Genomic DNA, 22,308 nt, shown 5'->3' with positions numbered 1-22,308 from the left:
GTCCTTCCAGCGTGTCCCAGAACATTTCCCAGCCCAGGGAGATCCCATCCCTACGAGTGTTAGGTACTCCACGAACGGGTCACGAGGTTGGTGCTGCTCCCCACTCATCACCCCTGGGTGAGTCAAGAGCAGTTTCAAGGGTGGGGAGGTTTATTGGCAAGTTCATCCTGTGAGTCAGGCTGGTAAAAAAAGAAAACAGAAGTATGTTCCTTTGCTGTGAGTCACTGCAGTCTTGTCTGGAAAACAACAGTGCAACAGCCACCACTGAAGTTTCCTAAGCTTTCTCTGACGTGGCTCATGCTGTTTTATAACAGTGACTCCTTTTATACTTGGAGTGCCAAGTTACAAGCAGAGTCCTTAAAATTTCCAGCAGATGCAGCAGGCTAAAGCAGCACACTGCTCACACCAGCATGGAGAAGCTGTGGCTGCCCCAGCCCTGGAAGTGTTCCACACAAGGTTGGATGGGGCTTGGAGCAACCTGGTCTGTGGAAGGTGTCCCTGCCCATGGCAGGGGCTGGAACTGGATGGGCTTTGAATTCCCTCCCAACCATTCCTCAGCAGGGAAGTGATTGAAAGGATCCCTAGAACTGGAGTTAGAAATGAAGAAAATGGATTCCAGCACACATCAGCTTCCTCTTTTATTCGGTGTAATCAGTACACAGCTTCCAGGTTAAAACTTAACCCCTGGCAGTGGCAGCAACACTTTCTGCAGAGGGACTGAAATCTCTGCTTGGTTTGGGATCAAGGCTGGTGGAAGGACGTGTGTGTTACACTCAGGTCACTGGTACAAGAAGAAGCCCAGTGAGGGATTTGTTAAAAATATAACAAGTGGTGGTACTGTAATGCTACTCCTCAAATCCACAGTCTATAGAACTGGCATGCACCTTGTACACAAATATGTTACAATCTGGATGGGGAATGCACAAGGAACAAGATGAGAGAAGAGACTGAGCATAAACATGTCAAAAACAAGCAGAAAACACAGATCCTTAAGATACTCAATAGAAAACTGCATCCTTAAAGGAAATAATATCAATGCCTATTTCAATACATCACCAAGAAAAGGTATTATCTGACTTAGAAATCCTAGTTCTGAGTTAGTTTCTGATATTACAAATCCAGTGGTTGTTACACACCAGGAAAACTTTCCCAGGAAAGAATTGCATGCATCCAACCCTGCCAGAGCAGGTGCTGAGGCAGGTGTGAGTTAACACAGCAGACACTGCAGCCTGGGGGTGGCACAGGTACCCCAGAGCATGGCAGAGTGTTAAACAGGCTGGGTGTCAGCCCAGAAGGTCCCCTCCCAGCAGATACAGGGCACAGGCACAGCTGGTGGGGTGGGCACCTTGTAATAACAGTAAGTCCTGAGGTCAGTCAGATCAGGGTAGATAAACTTAAAGGTGAACAGTTTTACAACCTGGAAGAGGACATACATTAAATGATACCAACATAAAAATGCTTCAGGTTGCAGTCAGAATTTACAGCCAGAGGATACAGCAGGGATCACCAGAACACAGCCCACTACTGATGCACAGCAGAGCTTGTTGCATCACAACTGCACCATGAAATGATACAAACCCCATTATCAGATCCACTACCATGGCTACTCCTCCTCTCTCAACACAGTTCCAGGGTAGCAGATTGTGTTCCAGATACCCTCTGTGGGCTTCCTGTTCATAGAATTTACATATTTTGCATTTAAAGTCACTTTTCATTGATCCCCAGAGGGACCAACAGGAGAAAACACAATGAGGTCACTGAATACTTCAGCTGCTGCAAACTTCTGGGCTTTGGTCTTGAGTGGAGTGAAGGGAAGCTGAGCATCCAGCATTGGCTGTGGGAGGAGCCAGAGAGAGGAGTCAGGGTTGGAGGAACACAAACCACAGGTCACTGTAAGGACTCTGATTTCCTCAAAAGTACTTTTACAAGCTTATTTCCCAGGCATAAAATAAAAAGTGATTACACATGGTCCATGCTGAAGACAGACACTCCTTACTCAAGTCAGTCATCCATATTTTAAAGAGGATTTTTCACAAGAAAACCTACACCCAAATTCTATTAATTGTATTAAATGTGAAAGCTTTTGCACACCTGCATTTCCCTGCTGAATGTTACTTCCAGCTCTAAAGGCTGAGGTGATTAAAAAAAGATTTGGGGTAGACTTAAAAAATTCCAGGAAGAAAAAAAAAAGGCTGTTAGTGAATATCTACAAGGAAATTTGTAAGAAAACACAATTTAAAGGCTTAAATGTCTTGATTCAGCCTACACTCATCATGTACAATAAGAAATACCAGAATGAGCCCAGCAACGAGACAGCTGGAATGTGGTTTGTATTTAAAGTTACATCAACTGGCTTGATAACATCTTTAAGAGTTGAATTTTCTTTGTGCAGTAACTGAGTCTGCAGCAAAGGTGAACAGTCCTGCAACATGCAGCTTGCCTTAGTCAAATAAACTTGAAGGTCAACTTACCATATCAAAAGGATTTCTGTCAATGAGTGTCAAAGCACTGCATGAAACATCTGAAAAATAAGGACATAATTTAGAAAAAAGAAGTTAGTCTGATGTTGCCAAAGCTGAAAAAACAGTATTGTTTTCTGTATTTATTAAAATAAGAAATCTAGCCTCTAAACTGTATTTATTTCTTTATATTAGCTTTCTCTTCCACCTATCCCTCAGAAACTGTTCAGAGAAATCCAGGGGCACTGTTAGCTCATTACGTCACACCAGCTAAGGGAGGCTTTTCTAACAGCACCCACAAATCAATCTGATTTCAAAGAGTAATATTCAGATTATCATAAATCCTGAGGATAACAGAAGGCCCCAGCAATGCCACCCATGCAGCTCTGAGATAAGCACCTGGCTGATGGATTTGTGGCTCTCCAGACTGAGCAGAGTTTGTCTCCTTCTCTGGGCTGCACATGATGATGTCTTGTCCCTGTTCTGCAGCAGACAGTTCCATCTCTTCCATGCCATCCACTGCTTTTGATTCACTGCTAGAATTTCCCAGGACCTGAAAAACAGATTTTCTCTGTTCCCAGCCATGTCCTTGTTATGTCAGACCAAGTCCACACATCTCACCTACAGATTTTATGGAGAGTTCAGGAGAGATTTAACTCCAGGCACTGTGCAAGGCACAGGCAGGCCAAGGCTCAGGGTTAAGGCTGTGTGTGACTCATATCCCAAACACCCTTTAAAGCCTAAAAATCCCTCTGACAGTATAAGGGAAGTTCTTCTACAGGAAAGATTTTGAACTTCAAGTGTTATCTGGTGACTTTTCCCCCAGAAAAACCCATCAACAACACTGAAAGGTTTCCCCAGAGAGCGAAATCACCAACACTCATTTTACTAGAGAAAGGATGAAGTAAAAGGCATAGGAAAAAATTAGTAACCAGGATTAAAAAAAAAATATTTGTAGGGGGATGGGAGAGGAAATGACTGCAGTCATGCAGAGATCCAAGCAGTAATAAGTAAAATTTAAAGACTCCATTTCCAATGAAAGTTACTAAAGAATGACTGACTCCAAAGCACTGACTTTCACTGGTAGCACAGTATCATCTGAATGAGAGACCACATTCCTGCTTTTTTAAGGCTACTCAAACACAGGCAATGTCACCAAGTCTTCAGGCATTTCAGGACATGGATTTCTGACACTTGGATTAGTTCTTTTAACTATTTAAGGAGATTAGGAGCCCAACGCTCTGCTGTGGGCTGTGAGCTGTTGCTTTTAGTCAGGGTCCATAAATGCACTTAATGTATTATTATATTACATTATTATTGTATTACATATATTACATAGTGCATTATTATACTTTAAATGCATTTAAAAAATCCCCACCAGAAAACAGGAGGTGGTGGACATCTAGGAACATTGCTTGTCCAAGTGACAAGTGTCCCCCTGGAGCAGCCAGGACCTCCAAAATAGAGCTCTAAAGAGCAAGACAAGGTCCCCAAACTGCAGCAGTCCCCACCTTTGTCCACCTAGAGGTAAAAAGCACTGCTCTGAGGAATACACAAGATTTCTAAGTGAGGGTTTAATCAGAAATCCAAGTGGCTGGGGTAACCAAAAGAATTTCTCCTTTGCTAGTAAAAACAGAGTATTTAAAGCACATCCATGAACAATGCATGACTTACCTTATTTCCCTCTGCTGTGCCAGCAGCCAGACACATTTCTTCTGCAACCACAGAAATGCTGGAAGAGAAATCAAAACATTTTCATTCTTCTCAATCATCTTCATCAATCACCTTCTGACTTGTCCAACTAATCTGACAATTTGTTCTGCAGTTTTGCTGCCTTGGTTGGCACTGCTGAGCTACATCAAACTCAAACTTCCTGGGCAAACAAACTTCTACCCCAGCAGCAAAATTACATTTGGGCAAAGCTCTTAATATTTGCTTAAGGGAAGGAAAAGTCACAGGTACTTTGCAAACTTTATCACTGCCAAATTGAAAGGTAACATTGAATGGGTTTTAACATCATGTCTTTCAGTTCCAAATCTAAAATGATTTGTACAAGGTTAATGAGAAGCTGGTTTAACATGCCTACCTTTGTTCAAGAGCTTCAGGGAGTTTATCCAGTGGGGGAGTTTGTTCAGTGGGAAGTTGGTCCATTTTCAAACTCTGTGCTGGGTGGAAGCCTTTGAGGGCTGATGGGGTTTGTTTTGCAGGTGCATCCCCAGGGTTACAGAGAGGAGAAGAAAGCAAAGATCTAATGGATGATCTTGGATTTGCCAGTTTTCCAGGGGTCCTTGGAAGCAAACCTGGAAAATGTATAAACATTTCATTAATATTTCATTTCTATACCAGTTTCCAGAAGCTGAAATGAACTGATCATTATGATTCTAACCAGAGACACAATTGTTTTCTGCTTGTTAAATCCTCTTATACAAATACTAGATGGAAATCTTATATACACTTGCAAAGAGAAATTGAAATTATTAACTTCCATCTTTCAAATTAGGCCATTTTAATAGAGTTTAAAAGACAGATTCAGAACTGATGCTTAGAACAGATTCTCTGCAGGAGTTGGCTTAAACCCAGTGTTGCTCAAAGCTTTTCAGAAGTTACCCCCTACCAACAAGAAGCACGTGAAAAAAAATTGTTAGTTTTGTCATGAGAGATCTGTGTCCAAAAAAAAAGGAATTTAAAATCAAATTATGAACTAGAAACGTGAGAGAAACAGAAGTAGTGGAAATATTGGCTGCATATAGAAGTCAATAAGAAAAAATGCTGGAAATGAAGTTATATGTTGAACACCTATTAAAAAACCTGAACTATTAAACAGCTTTTATAGCAAACTGGATTATGTTACAATCTTGTTAACCATGAGCACAGATTATGAGTGGACTTTATTTGCAGCTTTGAAGACATCACTGCAAGAGGTTAAGTTAAAAAAAAATCCCAATTCCTGTCCTCCAATTAGAGGATGTGAGCTGGCATTGACTTTGATGAAGAGGCTCATCAGCTGAATCTGGGAAAGCTCAGATTAGAATTTCATTATTAAATTTATGCTGGGAAAACATGAACCAGCTCTTTCACCTCTGTCTAAGCAGGGATTTCATGCTGCCATAACCACTCAAATCAGCACATTCATGTACCCCAGTTTACTTTGGAGCCCTGATGTAATCAGTCAGTGGTTGAAACAGTGTGTCCAGTCCTGGAGCTGTAGCCAGAACAAACAGCACAATTCCTCTCCCCAGTGAAATGGAATCAACTCTCTTTGGTACTTTCAGATCACAGAAATCACAATTAACCTTCACCTACCTGAAAAATTTTTCACAGGGCTTTCAATCCTGAAAAATCCTGCTTCAAAAACCACTTTTTCTGCCTCTGGCAGCCTCTCCTGCTGGGTACCCTCAGCATCTCCCCCCTGCTTCATTCTGTCCCTCATGGCTGCTTTGACAGAAGCCAGGCGGCTCCGGGCAGCAGCTCTGGCAGCAACTTCCAGCTTGGCCTTGGGCACTCCACTTGGCACTGCCTTTTTCTGGAATGAAAGAAACCTGGGTCACACCTGGAAATTCTGCACAGGAGCAATTGCACATGGATCTCTGCACAGGTGCTGCTGCTACAGACACAGCAAGGAGCAGAAGGAGGCTCAGGAGGGACGTTGTGGTTCTGCACAGCTCCCTGCCAGGAAGGGACAAGCAGGGGAAATTCAGGCTCTGCTCCCAGGGAACAGGGATAGGAGAAGAGGAACTGGATTAATTTGCACCAGAGGAGATTTGGATTGGATATCAGGAAAAATATTTTCACTGAAAGGGTTGTCCAGCCCTGGCACAGCTGCCCAGGGAAGGGTGGAGTCCCCATCCCTGGAGGGATTTAATAGCCATGTGATGTGGCACTTGGCAGGTGGTGGCATTGCCACTGCTGGGGGAATGGTTGGACTTGGTGACTTCTCCAACCTCAACAATTCTACAATTTTATGCATCAAGGCCTCTGCCCATATCCAGCATTTCTTGTGCTGCCATCCAGCTGTTAAGTCTGTGATGACAACATTAATAATGTTTTTTCAAATCTGCATTAATAATGTTTTTTCAATCTGAATCTGCAGTTCAAAATCCTCAACATAACTTTTTTCCTAATAAATTCAGTAAGATTTTTGGAAGCACTGGGATGCAGGGACTCCTAGTGGCAGGGACCCAGTGTAACCACAGGACAGACTCCAGGCAGTCAGTGAAGCCTCCCTTGGCATTCAGTTTTCCAAGGGAAGTTTTGTTTTGTACCACCTGAAGAGTTCAGGCATTTATGGGCAGCTCCCACAGACCACAACCCCTCTGTTTTCCCTTGCCTGGAGTTTCTTATCCACCTTCATCTCAATGTTATGACTAATTAAGCAGTCTCAAGGAACTTAGAGTTTAGGCAATGCAAATACAACTTGATATTCAGAAGCAATTCTATATTTCAAACCAATGAGTAGATAAAGCAACTCGCATTACAGCTTATTTTGCAATAAGCACTAACTTGTTTTGGAGAGTGTCAGATCCATTTGTGCATAGAGAAGCAGCAGTTTAAAGCCACCCATGGTGTTGGCTTAATGGCACACCATTACAATGGAGCACTCCCTGCTCAAAACTGGCAGTCACTCCCAAATTCCTGGGTAATTCCCAGTTAAGTCAATGGCCAAGATAAATTATTTTACATCTGAAGAGTAAGTTTATATCCTAAATGTAAGAGATTTGTCTTACTAGCATAGAATACAATGACTTAAAAAAATATATTGTTAATTCTTAGTTCTAATCTTACCAGCCAAAAGAGGCAACTAGGACAAAACCCACCAAATAATACAAGAGAGGTGAGGGAGAAGGGTGAACCCTGAGAGGAATTTCACTTGATATTCAATATATCTAAAGAAGCCATGCAAGATGTGCTTTAGGGGCTATTCATACCTTGACAACTGCTTTGCTTGGGACATCAAGTGGCTGCCACTCATTGTCTCGAAGCTTCACCAGATTATCAAATTTTTTATTCACATCTTCAACCTGTTGGTCACATTTAAGGAAAGCAAAAGAAAACATTGTAAAATAACCTCTATTTAAACAAGCACAGTCTTCCATCCTGCAGGAAACATCTCTCAAACACTTCTGAAGAAGCAGATCAAGCTCTTATGCTTTCTGCAGAGAAGTCAAAACCTGTGAGTAGGACCATAACACATCCATCTCTGCATTTAATTTAATTACTTACAAACTCCTTTGTTTGCTGATTTACAAATACTGTTGAAAGCTTTTTTGATAATTCAGATTATATTTCATTCTGAAACTAAAGAAAGCATCAATAGAGGAAAAGAGATGAAGGTTTTCTACCACCTAAGCTCAGCCCTAAATAGAGCTATTGTAGTTCCTGCATTATTCTCATACTGAAGCATGGAACCCCTACTTTTCAGGTGAGCTTCAGGAATTTTCCAAAAATTGGGAGTTAGACATTGTGACTGTATCCTGGCTCCAAAACAGAATAAAATTTGGCCAAACATATTCATTCCAGAGACAGATAAAAGAACACACAACAGAAGAACTGCTCCATGAATTATAACTCAGAGTATCCCAACTGCAACTATTCACTGTCACAAGGTGTTAAAACAAGGAGCTGCGTTTTTTACATTAAAGTAAAAAATATAGCCAAAAAAATTTCAATACTTGGTTCATAAATAACTGCATCAGTTTTATCCTACTAAGTTAACATGCAAGTACATACCTGAAAATTAATCATATCCCAAAATCCATCCAGGTCTGTACATGTTGTTTCTTTTTCCCCTCGTTTAAATTCACAGTTATCAACCAGTCCTTCAAACTGTTTGAACCTTTCTCCTATGAGCAGCCTTGTCTGACCAACTGTGGAGCGAATCAGGTCTTTAGCTGGTAGCAAGAAGGGAAAAAAATACAGGATATCTTGAATAAATGTGTTTGAGGAATCTGGAATTTGTTGTCCCACCTATTGCAAACCTGCAATTCAATTGAGATGGAGCTTTCCTGCCCACTGAAAGCTCTGAAGTTGCTTCTTTCAAAAAAAAAGAAAAATTACTCTCTCAAGTCTTAAATATAAGCATTGCTGGAGTAACCTGTATTTTCTCAGATAAGGGCACTTATTCCACATTCAAAACTAATCTTATTTTTAAAAACCAGCTTGGTTAAAGTTCCTACATTTAAATAGTGACTGGAGATAGAACAACGATTTTGATCTGCACTTTGTTCACTTTATCAATCACCATCACTGCAAGAGCTATACAAATTTTAGGAGTGGGAGATTTTGTATCTTGGGGCAGATCCAAGTCTAAACTTTCTCTAGTACAGCTTTGCAGATTATTTTTTGCTATTTTGCCAACAGCACATCCACGTCCTTCTCTCTGACCCATTGAGTTCCCAGAACCCCCTTCTGGTGCCTGCTGCAGCTCACTCTTACCATCCTCTGGAATGTCCAGCTCAAGGTTTCCTTCCCACTGCAGGCACTGGGACAGCAGCCTCTCTGTCTCAGCCTGAAGAATGTTTCTGAAAATAGAAGGATAGAGGAAAAATAAGGATCTGGAGAATTTCCTGACTTGTGGTGGCTGTTAATGGTTACTATCATTCTGCTCTCAGAGAATCCACAGCCTCTGAGCTGAAGATTAGATTGTTTTGTTTTGCTGAGTGGCTGAGGTGCAATTTCTTTTCTACTGCTTTCAAGCTCATGCTCCTTAGGACAAGGTGTTAGTCTCCAGAATTTTACATACATTTCTTGCACTTAGGTGCAAGGAAAACAGGTACAAAAGGTACCTTTTATACCTTAAGGTATAAAAAGGAAAACAGTAATGGCTGCCTGCTCATGTCACAGCTGACAGACACCAATCAGCATTAAATTAGGCTGATCTTTGGAAGAAGTCTCATTTTTCTTATTAAGAAACTTCAAATGGACATCAGGGAAGTGAAACAAGTGAACCCAAACCTGAAATAGGGCACATCATGCTCTTCCTCTGTTGTATCATCTGACTTCACTGCAAGTGCTGTTGACACAGGAGTTGTTTTGTTTGATCTCTGAGTGGAAGTTCTCTCATCTGATTCACCTGCTGAAAAGCATGAAAGGAATTTGTTCAGAATCTGGTGATAATTAAAAGCATCAGCATAAACTAAATGTGAACTTCCTACCTCCTCCTTTCAAACTTGTGGTCATTTGCTGTTCTTGAATGCCTTTAACAGAAGGTGAAGGTTGACTTTTTAAATAAGGCTTTTGTGCTTTAGTTTCACTGGATTTTTCAAATATTTTGCTGGAAACAAACAAAAGTACATTTAATTAAGACACATTGAGAAAGTGACATCAAATATGGCCAATTTCACAGAAATGCAGAGTTTAGAAGGCAAAACTTCACACAACATCAGAGAACTCAAAAAAATCAGTGCAGATAGATACAGGGCAGAGTCCTTGACAGCTGCTCCTCAGGCATGGACAGAATAATGGATTATATCCATATCTGTTATTATATCCACATCCGTTATTATATCCATATCTGCTGCTGTGTTAAATCCACATTTAAGCAAAGATAGAAACCATGAGGATCAGGTGTTACAACACCACAGCACTTTGTTAAAGAGTGAATCTTTCTATAGAAAAATGATTTTCTGCATCCCCACAGAGGTTCATTTGCATTTTAGGCCCCATTAGCAGGAAGACTCTTACACCGGAGATTTTGAAAAATTCCAGACAGCAGTGGGTGTCAAAAAAGCATTTGCCCTTGAAGGAGACATGGGGGTCACAGTGTAGGTTGCCAATCCACTCAGAGGCTGAAACACAAAGTTTTGAGGTGCAAAGGAGCGTGTTCTGGGTCTCCTTGGAGAAAAATTGTTGTTTTCCACTGAGGTTTGTTCTTGTTGAAGTTCTACTGGCATTGAGTGTTTGGAATCAGCTGCAGAACTTTTCAACCCTGGATCCACTCCAGCATTTGTCTCCACTTCATGTTCAGAAGAAATTACCTGTAACAGCATAGGTAGAGAAATCAAATCATCAAACCAATCGTGTGTTTGCAATAGGCATGGGCTGAATTGTAACATGAGTGTCTGGAAGCCATCAGGAAGGGAACAGCTTAAGGTAAATCAGCTCCTAAACAAGCACACCTGGACAGAACTGATGAGTTACCAACAAGTCCAACCATTTCTGACACCTACACATCATTCTAGAGACAGAAGTTAACAATCAACTCCAGGGGCTAAAGCAATCTTACCAATCAAAACAATCATTAAAACTGACACATGCTTGCTCCCACTGCTAGAAATAAAAGCTTTAAGGTGATAAAATCCTCAAGAGCAGAAATACTGGCTCCAAATCCAACTAGGACTGTTGAATAATCATAGTTTATGCACATAGTCCAATCCAAAGACTGAAAAACAAGCTGGAATATGCTGATAGCTAAGGAATGCAACCCAAGAGAAGTGCAGTTAGCACCACAGAATATCATTAAAAGAGGAGAAAAAAATTAAACAATAGTTCACATTCTTATGAGATGAGTGACCAGATAGTCACACAGAACACATTTCTGAGATACCTAATTGAGATTGTTAGCTCAAGCCAGCCAGAAAAACTTTGGGTGTTTTTCAAGAAAATATACATCTTCAACCCACTGAAAGTCTTGTTATAGTTCAGTCACCTCTGCTAGGAATGTCAACCTTGAATTTTTCTTTTAGCCAAGCTTTCCAAATGAGCTGCCTGTGGTTACAGCAAGAGTTTACCAACTGGCAGGGACTCCTGCCTGTGAAGAGGTGCTTGTCCAAGGAAGATACAAGTGCTCTCACCTCCTGTTTGGGTGTGATTGCACAATCTCAAACACTCTAAAGCACAGCTCCAGTTACAGGAACAAGGTGGAGATGGGAGTTGTGAGAGGGAAGAGTGGGGCAAAAGAAGGAAAAAATCATGGAAAGCTTTCACAGAACTGTCTGCACATGAATACATAAAAAGTTCTGGAAGTGATGACACCAAGAACCACAATGACTGCCTTCAGCTGTAAATGATGCAGAGAATAGTGTTCTACTTTGCAAGGAACAACATTTCCAGCTCTATTTTTTGGTGGTTCAAAACCTAAAATTTAGGTTTTTACTAAAAACCTAAATTTTAAAATGTGTTTATTTCTTAGCTTCTAGAATCTCATATTGTTACCTGAGCAGGAAAAGGATCCATTCAGAATACACTTCAAAAATTTACAGCTGCTAGATTAAACCAGCAAAGCAGTCCTTTTTCTTTTTTTTTTCTTTTTTTTTTTTGACTAGTTAAAACATCACATATGTCATGCAAGAATCTCTTGTCTGTTTTAAATCCTTGTCCAAATCCTGATTAGTAATCACATCATTAATCAGCCATGTCCATATCCATGTGGGATTCTTGGGGGTGTCCTCTGACGGGCCAGGAGTTAAACTGGGATGATCCTTGTGGGTCTCTTCCAAGTCACAGTATTCTGTGATTCTATATGAGCACTAAATTTGATCTTAATTTTTAAAACATGGCAGTATAAATACATACAACTCCTTCCCAAATTCTAGCTTATTACTGAAATTACTACTTTTATGCTTGAGCACTTGAATGACACAGTTATTGGCTCTTAAATGAGTTTTACTGCTTTTCCATTCAACTATTACATGACCTACCTTTATGTGATCAGGTTTGACAGCTTTCTTCTGCTTTCCTACTGTGTTTGCTGCCTTTCTCTGTGACTGGTTGCCTACAAAAAGAGACACTCCCAGAGGTCAAAAAGGCATCTGATTCATGTAATCTTTCACCAAAATTCTGCCATAAAAATCCAGTTGCTAAAGATAGGGAGAGACTGGTTTATTTTTTGGGTGGGAGGTGGCTAGAGGGAAGAAAGAGCATTGCAAAAGTTCATTCAAAAAAAAGCCTGGCCTAGGATTTACCAGACTAGTAACAGATGTATCACCAAGAAAACAGATTCATTAAGCCATCAATCTTTAGATCTTGTCATACAGTAAAAATAAAAGTCACCTTATTTCCTGAAAGGTTGTAGAGAGTGTCAAGCCAAATTGAGTTCAGATTTTTAATTTCTATATGGCATAGGAATATTAGTGGACTGAATTCCAGTAAACAGGTAAACACCAAGAGAAATTCCTCACCTGAAGAACAAAGGCTCTCATCTCTTCCAGACATGCTCCTGCTCACACATTTAATAATCATATGGCCATAAAGAGCCAAAGTGCCATTCTCTACCAGTGCTGGCTTTGTCCTTTGAGTTTGCAATTACCATGTGGACATGGATGCTCCACACTGATGGGTTTTGTGGGAAGTGTTGGTTTCAACCTGTTGATGTACATACTGCACTAGAGCTCCAGACAAGAGTCTGGGTGATCCAGCATTTAGGCCTCTTCTTAGATGATAATTTGGCATGACTTAAATGCAGTCTAAGGTACAGCTGGGCTACACAGCTCTGTCTCACTTACCAGCAGTGGCAGCAGTTGGTTTCAGCATCTGCCTGGCTGCAGAGGCAGCTGCTCTGGTGACTCTGACACTTGGGGCTGGTTGGGCTGCAGTCTGCAACACTGCAAGAGAGATTAATCCCAGAGATTCCAAGTTTAATAAGGAGCTGGACTCAACTAATAAATGAAAGTTTCCATTTTGTAGAAATCAGAGAAATGCACCAGCAATTATCAGTTGCATGGGTTTGCCAGAATGAACAGGGCTGGGTCAGCTCAGAGCACAGCCTGGCCTTGGCATCCAAGCAATGCACTGAGGGATCCTGACTGGAGGTGGTTTTACTGCACAGGTCCATCAAGGTACCAGTGTGTTTGATGCCATGCACAAACTCCTCTATCATAACATTAATAATTACTCCATTATCATAGCATTAATAAGGAATGCTTCCCACTGCTCCCTGCAAGCAGAGTCAAGGCCCTCCCTGTTTTACAGATGAAGTTTTTTAGGTTAATATCTTTGCCATGGTTATTTGCACAGCTGGAAGCTAAACAAACCATTGGTGTAACAAAGTGATGCCCTGGCCATCATATGAAAGATTTCCAAGGTCAGAATTTAATGCAATCTAACAAAGTACTCTTAAGACTAATTGGCTCTGAAATATTTTATAAAACATGACAAGTTCATGCACTGTATTACCCATCTTCATCATTTTCATCTTTGTATTTTAGCACTGTTTCTAACAAGCTTTTAAAATGACAGCACTTTCCTGCACAGACAAATTTCATGGGAACTCTTTATTCCATTCCCTGCCTGTCTGAAATCCCCACTTGGTTACTGTTAATGCTATTTCTGTCTTTATTGTCAAGCTGTGATTCTGTACAAGCTAGAATGAAAAGCTGGGGAAAAAAAATCACTGGGTAAATAACTACAACATTGGATTTATCAAACATTCACTTCCCCAACATTTTTACATTGGTGTTTCAAAGAATCACAGAATGGTTTGGGTGGGAAGGGACCTTAAGGATCACCTCATTCCAACCTCCCTGCCATGGGCAGGGAAGATTAAGTACATATAATGCCTATTCTTGATTCAGTACAAAAGAAATAATCAATTTTAGAAAGAAATAATCAACGGATGACCGTGTTGCAAAAATTAAACATTTTAACTGTTTAATAATACATCTTTTCAGTGTTCACCAAGGGCACTAATGAAATTAAATAAAGGATTGCAGCTTGCTGATTTGATTAGATTAATGATGTGAAAGTAATTTCACTCTGAATTACTGAATAACTTGCATTAACATCACCATTCCACATGACTTGGTTGTATCTCCTTAAGGATATCACTGAGCTATAAAGAAGAGTTTCTGATCCAAGGCATTCAAATCCCTTAAAGGTGGCACAGGTTGTTTATTTTTAATTGCTGTTTTCTTAAGAAATATCTGTGATTGTGGCACAAAGAGACACATAGAAGGCTCTTTTCTAACAGCAGTCATTACCTGTGATATTCTTCTTGAGGCAAACAAACCCCTGCACAGCTCCAGGAGCTGAGGCATCTGGCAGTTGTGCAATTTGCCTACTGACCTGTTTCTTTTCCCTCACCCAGGGGGAATAATCAGCAACCAGGACTGTCAGGACCCTGCATTCCATTTCCCCCAGCCTATGGAGGCAACAACCTCATGTGATCCCTGGAGCCACACACTTGATAATCTGCCAGCTGCTGCCCTTCGTAGGAATGGCCATCTTAAAATCTCCTCCTTCCTTCCTACACCCAAAAATGTGCTGTGGATCTTTCCCAAAAAACACCCAACTTTCACGTTCAGCTGTATTTCCATACCTTTCTCTTTTTCAGCCACTTTGGCTGCACTCATCTGTTTATGTCCTGCCTGTGTAGAACGTACACTCTGCCCATGGGCACTGACCTACAAGAAAAAAAAAGGTTTTTTGTGAAGTATCAGATTTCCAGAAAATCAGCAGCCCAATTTCTTTCCTCATCTATCTATCCTAGATTACAGTAAAGTGAAATAATTTGGGACAGGGGGCTTTAAAAAGTAGAGAGACATTAAGGATAACTTAAAATAGATTGGTTTAGGGATATGTTATTGTGCATTATACAGCTAGTTAATAAATGGTCAGAAAAAGAGTGAAGAAAAATATTTAAGCAACAGTTTAAGTATCTTGAAAAACTTGATTGACAAACAGATCCAGAAAACCTGTGCTCTTTTCTGCTTGTACTGATCTAACCAAATTTGTAAAGATACTACCATGAGTCTGAAATTGCATCCTTTTCTCTTCCAAATTTATTCACTGAAGTTATATAGTTATAAAAAACAAACCGTAGAGGACTTAGATGCAGTTGGTATCAGAGTTGGTATCATGGTTTTTCCTTCTTGGATTTTGGCCTTTGACCGAGTGATCCTTCCAGAGAAAGCAGGAGCTGCCTGGAAACATCCCCAAGGAAATGAGAGTTAATAAACTCCTTTTTCCTTTTGTCACTGAGACTGAGCAAGAAGCATAAATGTGAAAAACAACATATCTGTGCAAAATGGGTCAAGTGTGCAATCTGGAAAGCTTTCAAAGCTCAGTTGACTAAATATGAACAAGTTACTAGTTCTAAAATAACACAGCTCTTTCCTTTGTGGATGAATCATTTCAGTTTAAGAACTGAACATAGTCACAAATACAAAAATCCACATATCATTAGTACTGTTTCCAGCTTTGTTTAGAAAAGAAAATGAGCCAAATTACTCCTTTAGCATAACACCAATAAAGCATTTGCAAAATAAACAGCTGATTTGAAATAACACACACATCTTGTACACAAACATCAATTTAAACAGAGTACACAGATGCAATTAACTTAGATATGAAATATTCCCATTGTTACCTTCTCTCTTGGCTTTGCTACTGCAGGTTCCTCAGCAGCAGCAAGTGCAAGGAACCCAGGTGCAGCTGGTCTGTAGAGCCCAACCTTGAACACCCCTTTCTTGGCTCTCTCCCTCTGCTCCTGCAGTTTGCGAAGCTCCTTCTCCTCCTTGTAGCGCTGCAGCATCTCCCTGCGCTCGTTCATCCTCTTGGTGGCTGCACTTGGGGCTGCCTCTGCAGCAGACATGCAAGGCAGAGGTGTTGGAAAATCATGAAGATGGTTTTTGAGCCAACAACAAGTCAGAAATTTCCAATAAACTTTGTCAAGCTAGAAGAGGAACGTAAGTCAAAGAGCAGAACTGACGGGAATCTCTGAAGTGTTCCAACCCTTCCCACTAAAAGGGAATTCAATGGTAAATTTCAGCTTACAAACTTCCCCAAAGACTTCCCCAAATATCCACCTGAGGATTACTAGAAACTCACTCCCATTTCACAGACTTGCAAGGTTACTGGTAAGAAAATTAACACCTCATCTTCTTATTTGGCTTATTTGTATCAGTTTCTCTTTTCAAACATTTGCAATGTCATGGAAAATTCAGCTTTAGATACCAAAGTCTGACTCAGGCTGAGAATAAATGAGGCAAAAGTGATATGAAAAATAAAACCTAGAGATGTTGCCAAACTTGAATTATGTCTACCTGGAAAATTAATATCCACTTAAAGTTGAAATTTATGAAAAATAATCAAGACAAATTTATTGAATTTCATTTTTGGTACTATTACATACAGACTGCACTCCAATCATCTTCAAAAAATTACCATCCTCCAATAATCTTCTGCTATCAAAATACTAAAGATGAAATTATTTCTAAAAAAAAAATGTTAGCATTTTTAAATGTTCATTTCTTAGACCACAGGAGAAGAGAGCCAGGGGGCAGAATTCAGCATACGTGCAGGCCCTATTTTCTGAGAGGAAAACACTAGCCATTTTCAAAATACATATGCATTTACCCATTAATTATTTTATATATAATATAAAATTTCTCATTACTAAGCCCACTTTAAGTACATGACAGGCATGTGTTATTAGATGGCATTTTAGCCTGGAATTTTTCACATCTTAAAGGACAAAGCAATCATAAAGGCACTTCTATTGAATATTGATAACAGAATGCATTCTTCCTTTAACTGCTGCAGACAAATCAGAGTAAAGCTTCATTCACACCACTGGATCAGTGAGGAAGGTACAGCTATGTTAAGATTTTATTGTCTTGATTTTAACACTTGGAAAGGCTGATAGGGTTTTAAATCTTCAACTTTTTTGTCAAATTAAAATGTTGACTGCTATTAGGTTTCTGTGATAACGTTAGTAAACCTACTTATCATTTTTAACACTAAAAAAAAAAGTCTATAGCAATTCTTTCCTTACTCTGTTTCACACTGCTGTTCTCTTGAGAGCACAACTCCCTGGTTTCCTTGAGCTCAGATATTCCCCTCTCCTTGGAGAGTTGAACATTGACATCTGCCAGCCCCAGCTGCCGGCCCTTTTCGAAGAGCTTGTGCCTGTTCTCCTTCTGAAGGATGGATTTCCTGCGGGCAACCTTGGTCCTGAGGGCTTCTGTACTCAAATCCTTCTTGTATCTATTGGCAAACTGGGAAGTAGCAGCCATCCTGATGACCTGAGACAACAAGCACAGTGATTAGGAAAACACTGTCATGATTTCTTTTCCAGTTTTGTTAAAGTTTGTTAATGCTATGAGCAATGCCCTAATTCTTTATTTCTGTACGTGACAATTTCAGCAATGAGTCTTTCACCAATTTTCCATTATTTTTATTCATTCCAGGGACCAGTCTGGATGTTGAGTGGTCACCAAGTCTGGCACAGAATTAGGAGGGGACACTGCACCCATGCCTGGGATTGGCTGGGCTGCTTTCTCCACAGCTGTTTTCCATATTAAGGAGATGAGCAAGTAAATGACAGGGCTGTAGGACAATACTTGGAAGCAACATTCCATTTAGATTAGACTTGATAGCAAGGAATTTTGCTATCAGAACCAGGATGTTTCCAGGATGCAACTACAATACAATAGTGGTTATTTCAAGCAGAATTTTTCCCATCACTTTTAACCTGAGGAAGCCTTAAGCCAATTGCCAGCTGGTTTGCACTTGCTGTGCTGACAATACCTAAAGGGGCTCCAGGAGAGGTGCAGAGGGCCTGGAATGACAGGACAAGGGGGAATGGATGTAAACAGACAAAGGACAGGGTTAGATGGGATATTGGGAAGAAATTATTTTCTGTGAGGGTGGTGAGGCCCTGGTACAGGGTGCCCAGAGATGCTGCTGTAGCTGCCCAATCCCTGGAAGTATTCAAGGGCAGGTTGGATGGGGTTTGGAGTACCTGGGATAGTGGGAGGTGTCCCTGCCCATGGCAGGGGATGGGAACGAGATGGGCTTTAGGATCCCTTCCTACCCAAACCATTCTGGGATTCTGTTATCCCCTGCATTCCTACTGAAATCTGGCTTGTCAAGAGTTTTCCACCTCAGCCATCACACATCTCATCTTCCACATCTTACAGAAAACAGCTCTACAGTAAGCAGGGTGACAGAGCTAAACAAACACCCAACAGTATTAATTAATTAGTAATTTCATAATTTACTGAGGCTCTTCATTTCAGGACAGCATGCTCTGATGAAACTGAAAGAACCATCACTGAACTGAACTGAAAAGCCTTGGTTATACAGGCTTTCTTAAAGTCCATCCCCTTCCCATCTGTGTGCCACCAAAAGCCAAAAACTCAACAAGCAGCCTAGCTGGAAAACCCAAATGTTAGAAGAAAAAAAAAAAAGGCAGCAAAATAGAAATAATGCAGAAATAAAGTGGATATATTTATGGGAAAAGCAGTCAAGGAGAGAAGCTGAGCTGTTGGACGAAAGAACACAGCCCAAGCCTGTTAGATACCATCAGTGCTGGCAGTGCAAGCTCCCTGATCCTCACTCCATGGAAGTGCTCATGGAAGGGGGAACCTGCACAACCTCCTGGAATTGCTTAGAACAGAAACCAAATCAGTGCATGGTGCTCCTTTTTTCAGGGGAGAAAAATGGTCAGTGGAAGTTAAAGAGCAAAGGGGAATAAAAAATCAAAACTCAAATCAAGGACTGGATCTCCTGCACACAATTCTGGAAGAGCTGGTCTAGGCCAGCACCACCTGAATTGTGACTATCTTGGGCTTCACCCTGCATCTTGCATTCCAGCTTTCAGAAATTGATTAAAAATGCCAGTTAATGATGAGGGCAAAAATCTACAGTGCAGTTCATTGGTCATATTTGCCCTGCTTTATATTTAAGTGATTAAGGGAGGATAATTAATGACTATCTCCAATAATCATATTTAAACTGATCCTGCAAGCAATTGCAGAATTAGTCATAACAGAATTGTTAGTAATTACATGGCATTACAGAAAGCCATAAAGAAAACAGTGGGAATACATCTCTACTATCTGTGTCCTAGAAGCAGCAAGCTTTTGAGCCTAGTGGATGATAAATATTCCTCAAAGCAGCAGTTTAGTCTCTACACTCATCCTTTTTCAGGACAAAGTTCTTAAATTTACCCTTAACCATGTTCTTTAAGTACAGCAAAATAACCAGTGATATCTGAGGGCTCATTAAAAATGGATGTCATACTCAATATCCCAAAGATTTGTTTAAAACAAAAATACCTGTCCCCTCTTCTTCCCAGGTTACTGTTCCCGTGGAGTATCTTGCCCAAACAGGAGCCTAGAAGATTAATTGGCATTTAAATTGGCATAAACTCAAGTAAAGACTATTAGCAAGAAAGGGACAGAGGGCTTACACAAAGGATTTGTGACTGGCTAATGTACCGTATCAAAAATTAAAGCTGATAATTTATTTTGATAAATAACAGCAAAGGAAAAGAGGCGCTTTTGAACAACAACAACCTAAGAACCAAAGAGCAATTTGAACATGAAAACATTTAGGTGGTCTTTTAGGCTGTATAGTGAGAAAATAGAGCAGGACATGACTATTAGCAAGAAAGGGACAGAGAGCTTGTGACTCCTTGTGACAAAGGATTGTGAACAGAATCCTAGTGACAAAGGATTTGTGTCTGGCTAATGTATAATACCAAAAATTAAAGCTGATAATTTATTTTGATAAATAGCAGCGAAGGAAAAGAGACACTTTTGACCAACAACAAGAACCAAAGAGCAATGTGAGCGTGAAAACATTTAAGCGCTCTTTTAGGCTGAACAATGAGAAAACAGTAGGACATGACTATTAGCAAGAGGGCTTACACAAAGGATTTGTGACTAATGTACAGTACCAAAAAATTAAAGCTGACCATTAATTTTGACAACCAACAACAAAGAAAAAGAGACACATTTGACCAACAACAAGAACCAAAGAGCAACGTGAGCATGAAAACATTTTAGGCTGGATAGTGAGAAAACAGAGCAAACATCGCTCCTTTTAAAGCGGGTAGAGACTGAGTAAAACCTGGACTCAACGGTTTCAAGAGGGCCCCGGGGGTCGGGGCGGGCTGTGGAGCACAGCCCAGACCCAGCCGTGCACGGCCAGCCCAGGATTGTCCCCTCAGCCCGCCAGTGCCTCCGGGTGCTCCCACCGCAACTCAGCGAAGAAGCACAGCTGCCAGCCCACCGCCAGGCGAGACCCCCACGCCGGGACCCTTACGGAGCCCATTGCCGGGCAGTCACGGTCCCCCTAACCCCTCAAACCCCCTCCAAGACTCCCAAACTCGCCGCGGGACCCCCGGGCCCGCCATTACCTGCCCCGGCCCCGCGCGCCGCGTAACCCCCTGCGCGTGCCGCCCCGCCTCGCTTTCAAATCTCACCCGCCAGCGCTCATTGGCCAGCGCGGACTGCCCGCTCCCATTGGCTTCACTGCGAACGGTGATTGGCAGCGCCGGAACAGCACAGCGGGCTGCTTATTGGTCGCCCCGTGGCCACTCTTAATTTCTATTGGCTACTTGGGGAAATTCCCCGCCCGCACTTGCCGCTCATTGGCTGGCGGAGTGAGGGAGGTGAAGCCGCTGAGGGTGCGGGGGCGAGGATCGCCCTTGGCGTCGCGCAGGGGCGTTAAGATGGCGGCGGGGGTCGCCTCTGTGTGGGAGTCACCTGGCTCCAGTTTGGGTCTGCAAAACCCTCACTGCCACCGGCGCCCAGGGGCAGCGATGAGCCCTCCCACCACGCGCAGAATCCCAGAACGGACGGAGCTGGAAGGGACGGCAGTGGCTTATCTGGTCCCGTCTACCTGCTGCAGCAGGGAAGTCCTAGAGCGCAGGGCACAGGATTGTGTCCAGACGGTTCTGGAATGTCCCCAGTGAGGGAGGCTCCGCATCCTCTCTGGTCTCTGCTCAGGGCTCAGTCACTGCACAGGGAAGTTCTTCCTTACGTTCAGGTGGAACTTGTGGGCATCAGTTCCTGCTCGTTCCTCTGGTGCATTGCTGGGCCCCTGGAGCAGAGCCTGCTCTGTCACTGAGCCCTCCCTGCAGACAGGGACAGACAGGGCTGAGGGCCCCTCTGGAGGGGTCCAGCCCGTGCTTCCTCAGCCTTTCCTGGGCAGGGAGATGCCCCAGCCCTGCTGTTCTCCCCTGCTCCAGCTCCAGGAGCTTCAGTCTCTCCTGAACCGAGAAGCCCACAAGGTTTGTGTCCACACCTGAACACCGGCGTTGTGCCACCTCCTGAGGAGCCGAACCCGGGTCTTCACAGGTCTCAAAGGACCATAAACACATAATTAAAGAAGTTTTTATTAACGACCCTTTTATTCCCCGCCATACCCGCATCGCACCCACCCCGCGGTTTGCTGGGGTGAGTTGCGTTTAACACGATTCTCAGCTACAGGAGAGTTCTGTGTTTGTGTCTAAGTGGTAACTTGGGAAATTCAAATGCTGATAGGGGAACAATCCGCTTGGTGGCACTGCAAAAGTGGGGACGACGCTTGCAGAAAGAGGAAAAAAGTGTTTGGAAACGGGAAACTGCTGAGTAGCAGGAGAGGTGGTCAGCGGCAGGCAGCCTGAAAATGCGGAATCCCCTCTAGCATTACACAAATATATCAGTAATTTTGTATATAAAGGCGATTTTAAGACAGCAATAAATGGATTAAGCCCCGCAGTAAGAGCACAGAGCTGTTCCCCACGGCTACGATCAGAGTGAGTGGCTCTGGGCGTCCCAGATTGGAGCAGTTGGGGAAAAGTCACCCCATTTCTGCACAGACGGGCAAAGGTTACAGCAAAGGTCACAAATATTGACCATCCAGTCTAATCCTTCAGTCCTTTATTTGCTAGAGGTAATAAAAGACCAGCATGGAGGTTATTGAGTGCTGCCAAAGTGATAGTTTGAAAAAGATCCAATTAAACAGAACCACAGGAGCTCAGATCTGTGGGGTGTACAGAGGCCAATCCAATGCAGTCCTTGGGGTTTGCTGATTTTTTTTTACTCCACTTTTTCTCCTGTGGCAGCGGAATTTGAGGACTTCAGCAATTCTACCTTACATTAGGATATAGTCCAATGATGCGAGCCATGCTGAAACACAAGTT

The 22,308-nt window shown here is 42.0% G+C and overlaps 1 protein-coding gene across 2 annotated transcripts; it reads right to left on the bottom strand.

Annotated features, from left to right (window-relative positions):
- Positions 1 to 625: 625 nt before the first annotated feature.
- Positions 626 to 20,624, bottom strand: DLGAP5 (DLG associated protein 5). Of its 2 annotated transcripts, none has more exons than XM_009101630.4 (20): positions 20,539 to 20,624; positions 19,454 to 19,511; positions 17,167 to 17,416; positions 15,760 to 15,971; positions 15,209 to 15,313; positions 14,710 to 14,794; positions 12,899 to 12,997; positions 12,095 to 12,168; positions 10,140 to 10,432; positions 9,611 to 9,729; positions 9,411 to 9,531; positions 8,892 to 8,977; positions 8,187 to 8,347; positions 7,385 to 7,477; positions 5,763 to 5,982; positions 4,546 to 4,759; positions 4,134 to 4,191; positions 2,859 to 3,012; positions 2,472 to 2,521; positions 626 to 1,834 (listed from the first exon to the last, which is right to left on the bottom strand). In XM_009101630.4, the coding sequence occupies exons 3-20, from the start codon at positions 17,405 to 17,407 to the stop codon at positions 1,712 to 1,714; spliced, it is 2,508 nt and encodes an 835-aa protein (XP_009099878.1). In that variant the 5' UTR covers positions 17,408 to 17,416; positions 19,454 to 19,511; positions 20,539 to 20,624; the 3' UTR covers positions 626 to 1,711. The 2 variants fall into 2 exon arrangements, with proteins under 2 accessions (XP_009099878.1, XP_030096664.1); XM_030240804.2 differs by having other exon boundaries at positions 9,411 to 9,528; positions 20,539 to 20,604.
- Positions 20,625 to 22,308: the final 1,684 nt, after the last annotated feature.

This window comes from Serinus canaria, chromosome 5 (assembly GCF_022539315.1).
Source record: "Serinus canaria isolate serCan28SL12 chromosome 5, serCan2020, whole genome shotgun sequence".
NCBI classification, from domain to species: Eukaryota; Metazoa; Chordata; class Aves; order Passeriformes; family Fringillidae; genus Serinus; species Serinus canaria.
Note: the sequence above shows the minus strand (reverse complement) of the source record. Positions and strands in the feature narration are given on the sequence as shown.

Excerpts from the sequence above, each read along its gene's own strand:
- DLGAP5 (XM_009101630.4), bottom strand. The coding sequence starts at position 17,407 with ATGGCTGCTACTTCCCAGTTTGCCAATAGATACAAGAAGGATTTGAGT. Across the intron at positions 10,433-12,094 it reads TCAAACCTGATCACATAAAG|GTAATTTCTTCTGAACATGA; the intron begins GTAGGTCATGTA and ends ATGCTGTTACAG. Across the intron at positions 5,983-7,384 it reads CAAGCAAAGCAGTTGTCAAG|AAAAAGGCAGTGCCAAGTGG; the intron begins GTATGAATAGCC and ends CTTTCATTCCAG.